The 5,668-nt window shown below is 49.6% G+C and overlaps 1 protein-coding gene across 2 annotated transcripts in view; it reads right to left on the reverse strand.

Annotated features, from left to right (window-relative positions):
* Positions 1 to 2,223: 2,223 nt before the first annotated feature.
* Positions 2,224 to 5,668, reverse strand: part of ZNF584 (zinc finger protein 584) — a 10,192-nt gene continuing 6,747 nt past the window's right edge. For both annotated transcript variants that reach the window (XM_011969081.1, XM_011969080.1), the window contains exons 3-4: positions 4,758 to 4,880; positions 2,224 to 3,744 (exon numbers count right to left, since the gene is read on the reverse strand). In XM_011969081.1, coding sequence (XP_011824471.1) covers positions 2,768 to 3,744; positions 4,758 to 4,880 — 1,100 coding nt within the window. In that variant the 3' untranslated portion in view covers positions 2,224 to 2,767. The remainder of the gene's footprint in view (positions 3,745 to 4,757; positions 4,881 to 5,668) is intronic.

Below are 5,668 nucleotides of genomic sequence, written 5' to 3' on the forward strand. Positions count from 1 at the left end.
ACTGCAACCTCTGCCTCCCAGGTTCAAGCAATTCTCCTGCCTCAGCCTCCCAAGTAGCTGGGATTACAGGTGCCCACCACCATGCCCTGTTAATTTTTTTTGTATTTTTAGTAGAGACGGGGTTTCACCATGTTGGCCAGGCTGGTTTCGATCTCCTGACCTAAAGTGATCTGCCCACCTTGGCCTCCCAAAGTGCTAGGATTACATGCGTGGGCCACCACGCCCAGCCTAAAACGATTTTTTTTTTAAATTAGCTGGGTATGGTGGCATGCACCTGTAGTCTCTGCTACTCAGGAGGCTAAGGTAGAAGGATCACCTGAGTCCCAGAAGTGAAGGGTGCAGTGAGCCGTGATCACACCACTGCACTCCAGGCTGTGTGACAGAGCAAGACTTGGAAAAGGCCCCATAAACCCCAAGATCTGGATCCATACTTTGGTTACCCCACCTGTCTCCCTTGAGCCCTAGAGGGAGAGCCCTGACGCTGTGACTGCAAAAACTTGACAGTGGAAAAGGCCACAGCATCCAGAGACACCGGGAGTACTGGCCAGGTCAGAAAAGGCACATCCCACGACTACAGAATCCTTCAGTCTCAGGATAATGGCCATGAAAAGAGAACAGCCCAGAGAGTATATGAGAATCCACAAAGTCTGTAAATTATTTGCTGACAGTGAGCTTGCTACAAATAACAGGTCTGCAATTGCTGAGTTCTGGTGCCCTCACTCCATGAAACCTCAGTTGCTGGAACATCTGTGGATGCGTCTTTAGAACTGGCTCAAGCCCTCTTGTTTACCAGACACTTCATTCCATACTGCTTCACTATTTCTATGCCCACTTACTATACTCAGATTACTCTACCCAGCAGGCCCCTAAGGGTTTTACAGTCAGTCTAGAACTTACCTCCATGTTCCAGATTTTGGAGAATATGGCTTCTGAGCTGAAAATGGAAATAGCTCCTTCTGACTAATGCTGGAAGTTCTGGAACATTCCCTGGGAACAAAGAACGCAACTTTTTCTGTCCATAAACATACAGAAGATCTCTCACCAACTATTCCCTTCCTCAGGGTGAGCTCTGGACCCACAAAAAAAAGCCTGACATCCAGGCTACAAGTCTTTCCCTGGAGGACTCAGGGGCCAAAACAAATTAGGCCAACCTTGATTAGAGCTATTTTCTGTCATCCTGCCATCCCCACTGAGGCAGAAAAAACTCAAGAGACCACCCCCACAAAAGCCATTCCCTCAACTTATGGTGATAGTGCCTGATTCTATTCTCAACAATCCCTCCAAGTACAGGGATCAGAATCTCAATTTTTTTTTTTTTTTTTTTTGAGATGGAGTCTCGTTGTGTTGCCCAGGCTGGAGTGCAGTGGTGTGATCTTGGCTCACTGCAAGCTCCGCCTCCCGGGTTTACGCCATTCTTCTGCCTTAGCCTCCCAAGTAGCTGGGACTACAGGCATTCGCCACCATACCCGGCTAATTTTGTTTGTATTTTTAGTAGAGACGGGGTTTCACCATGTTAGCCAGGATGGTCTTGATCTCCTGACCTCGTGATCTGCCCGCCTCGGCCTCCCAAAGTACTGGGATTACAGGTGTGAACCACTGGCGCCCAGCCCCAGAACCTCAATATTAAAAGTGACTTGGCAAGGCACAGTGGCTCACAACTATAGTATCAGCACTTTGGAAGGCTGAGGCAAGAGAACTGCTTGAGGCAAGGAGTTCGTGACCAGCCTGGGCAATGTAGCAAGATCCTGTCTCTGTAAAAATTTTTTACATTAGCCAGGCATAGTGCCACACAAGTACAATCCTAGCTATTCAAGATGCTGAGACAGGAGGATCACTTGAGTCCAGTAGTTCAAGTCTGCAATGAGCTAGGATCACGCCACTGCACTCCAGCCTGGGCAAGAAGGTGAGACCCTGTCTCTAAAAAAACTAGGCCAGGCGCAGTGGCTCCCCGCACTTTGGGAGGCCAAAGCAGGAGAATAGCTTGAGGCTCAGAGTTCCAGACCAGCTTGGGCAATGTAGCGAGACCGTGTCTACGAAAAAAAAAAAAAAAAAAAAATTAGCCAGGTGTGATGGCACACACCTGTAGTGCCAGCTACTCAGGAGGCTGAAGCAGGAAGATCCCTTGAGACCGGGAGTTCAAGGTTGCGGTGAGCTATGATGGCACCATTGCACTCCAGCCTGGGCAACAGAGTAAGACCATCTCAAAAATATTTAAAAAAAAAATTTAAGCAGCTTAAACCATAAAGCCTTTATTGCCACACAGTCCAGAGCAGTATGAGACAGTCCATGCTAGAGCATGACAAATACCACGTATGATGTCAACCATGTCCATGAAAGTGGTAAACCTTCCCAGGAAGCCCCCAGCAGATACCAGCTCAGCTCCTCTGGCCAGAGGTGGGTCATGTCCACAGCTAAACCAGTCAGGGGTAGGGAATGAGGTCTGTTTTGGGCTCTACCATTAATGATTCTCTACTGTTTAGAGCAAGGAGCACAAGGTCTCCTGTCCCACTTGCTGTAGGGACCTTACGGGGTGGACAGAGGAGGATGGCGGTGGATAAACTGACAGTGATGTGACACTCCCAACAGCCACAGGCAAGTCAGAGTGCAGTGTGGCTCCTGAAAGCTTCCCACACGCCAGGCACACATGGGAACTCTCCCCGGGGTGGATGTTGGGATGTACAAGGTTTAGCTTCTTTCAGATGGCACTCTCATGGCCACTCTCCTCAATCTCCTTTCTGGAAAAAGACCCTTCCTGATGAACACGGTGCTAGCAGCTAATGACTTTCCCATGTGACCTGTCCCCCTGGGGCCTTTCTGAAGTATGGACTTTCTTGTGCTGAAGGAGGGTGGAACTATGTTTGAAGGCTTTCCCACACTCTGTACATTCATAAGACCTCTCTTCAATGTGGAACTGCTGGTGCCGATTGCGGTAGGATCTGGTAGTGAAGGTTTTCCCACACAGGCTACATTCATAGGGCCGTTCCCCAGTGTGGACTTTCCAGTGCTGATAGAGGCCTGAACGGGTCACGTAGGCTTTCCCACATTGCTTGCATTCAAAAGGCCTTTCTCCAGTGTGAACTCTCTGGTGAAGAATGAAGCTATTACTGTATTTAAAGAACTTCCCACATTCTGTACACTCATAGGGCCTTTCTCCAATGTGCACTTTCCGGTGCCGAATGAGGGTAGACAGAACACTGAAGGTTTTCCCACATTTGCTGCACTCATAAGGCCTTTCTCCAGTGTGAATCCTCTGGTGTAGAACCAGGGCGTCTTTGCGGTTGAAGGTTTTCCCACAGTCACTACACTTAAAAGGTTTTATGCCTGTGTGAACCTTCTGGTGTTTCCTCAGCTTGGACGGGTAACAGAAGGCCTTCCCACACTCATTACACACATGGGCTGTTTCTCCAGGTCGAATTTTTCGGGGGTTAATGTGAGTTGACTTCTCCTTGGAAGCACTTCTGCCTGCTGGGCATCTGAAGGGTCTGTCTTCAGCATGCGTTATCAGATGGTCAAGGAGGGCAAAGGCCTTTGAGAACACCTTCCCACAGTCACTGCATTTGAACAGCTTCTCTGCCACATGGACTTCTTGCTGTTGCCCACAACTGGAACCAGGTGGGAAGGCTGCCCCATGCTCAGTGTGCCTTCTTGGTTTCCCCTCACCATGAGTGTCCTGGGGCTGGATGACTCTGTAGCTCTTCAGACGCTCGGGACGGGCTCTCTCATCCTCCACTCTACATAGACCATCTGAAAGCAGAGATGAATCTGTTACTAAGAGTTGAACTAGAGAGAGGAGGTACCTTCATCACCAGTGCATGTCAGACACACCCAAAGGGACTCCATAGAACTGCTAAAAGGCTCAGGCGCGGTGGCTCACGCCTGTAATCCCAGTGCTTTGGGAGGCCAAGCTGGGCAGATCACCTGAGGTCAGGAGTTCAAGACCAGCCTGACCAACATGACGAAACCCCGTCTCCTCTAAAAATACAAAATTAGCCAGGCATGGTGGCGTATGCCTGTAATCCCAGCTACTTGGGAGGCTGAGGCAGGAGCATCACTTGAATCCGGAGGTGGACGTTACGGTGAGCTGAGATCACGCCACTGCCCTCCAGCCTAGGCAATAAGAGCAAAACTCCATCTCAAAAAAAAAAAAAAGAATTGCTGAAAGGTTGCTAGGAAAGATCTGGACTGGGAAAGCCTGGCCCAACTGAACATGGCTCCACCAGACTACAGAATAAGGAAAACCTCAACTGAGATGAAGGCACAAGATAGGATGCAGTGCAGGGAAGAGAAGTGGGGTCTCCAAGTCACCCCTCTGCAAACGGTTTCAGCAGGGCCTTGGCTGCTGGGGACAGTCAAGCATTATGAGGAGGCATGCATCTAGACCCAACAAAATGTGATTCCAAAGTAGCAGCTAGTGTTTAAGTAAAAATTTAGGATGGGCTGAAGTTCAAATACCTGTTAAATACCTGTTTAAGGATATGAGCACATCTCAAGACACCCACTGAGTCGCCAATAATAGACAGCTCTGCACAGATACAGAGAAGGGCAATGAGGAGACACAGGCCAGACAGGCAGGAACATGCGGGGCCCGAAAGTCATGGTAGAGATGGCAGACTGCACAGTGTCCAGATAAGACAGGAAAGGTGGAAGGAAATAAGGTATGGTCACTGCCCTCAACACCAAGGTAACAGTGTATGCAGATACTCAGCATTCTGTGAGCCTACTGTTGAAACCAAGGTATTCCCCTCCACTCCACTTACCAAGACCAAAACCTCTCCTGGCTTCTGCTCTGCTGACTGGAGTCACATCCACCCAGCTGGGCACCCACAACTGTTCATCCTTCTCCAGTTGGGAAAACACAGGGGATCTCGAAGGTGCAAGTCCTGCGGGCGACAGGTAGTAAAAGAAACAGGCTGGGCATGGTGGCTCATGCCTGCGATCCCAGCACTCTGGAAAGTGAGGTAGGAGATCGTTAAGCCCAGATGTTCGCAACCAGCCTGGGCAACACAGTAAGACCCCAACTCTACAAAAAATATATTATTTTAATTAGCTAGGCATGATGGCATGCACCACCTGCAGTCCCAGTTACTAGGGAGGCCATAGTGAGAGGATTGCTTGAGCCTAGGAGGTCAAAGCATCAGTGAGTCATGATTACACCATTGCACTCCAGCCTGGGCAACAGAGGGAGACCCTGTCTCAAAAACAAACAAACAGGCCAGGCACGGTGGTTCACGCCTGTAATCCCATCACTTTGGGAGGCCAAGGCGGGTGGATCACGAGATCAGGAGATCAAGACTATCCTGGCTAACACGATGAAACCCCATCTCTACTAAAAATACAAAACATTAGCCGGGTGTGGTGACAGGCACCTGTAGTCCCAGCTACTCGGGAGGCTAAGGCAGGAGAATGGCATGAACCTGGGAGGCGGAGTTTGCAGTGAGCTGAGATCGCGCCACTGCACTCCAGCCTGGGGGACAGTGTGAGACTCCGTCTCAAAAACACAAACAAACAAAAGGAAAAAAAAAAAGCCTGGCTGGGCGCGGTGGCTCAAGCCTGTAATCCCAGCACTTTGGGAGGCCGAGATGGGTGGATCACGAGGTCAGGAGATCGAGACCATCCTGGCTAACACGGTGAAACCCCATCTCTACTAAAAAATACAAAAAACTAGCCA

The sequence above is a fragment of the Mandrillus leucophaeus genome, unplaced genomic scaffold (assembly GCF_000951045.1).
Source record: "Mandrillus leucophaeus isolate KB7577 unplaced genomic scaffold, Mleu.le_1.0 Scaffold870, whole genome shotgun sequence".
NCBI classification, from domain to species: Eukaryota; Metazoa; Chordata; class Mammalia; order Primates; family Cercopithecidae; genus Mandrillus; species Mandrillus leucophaeus.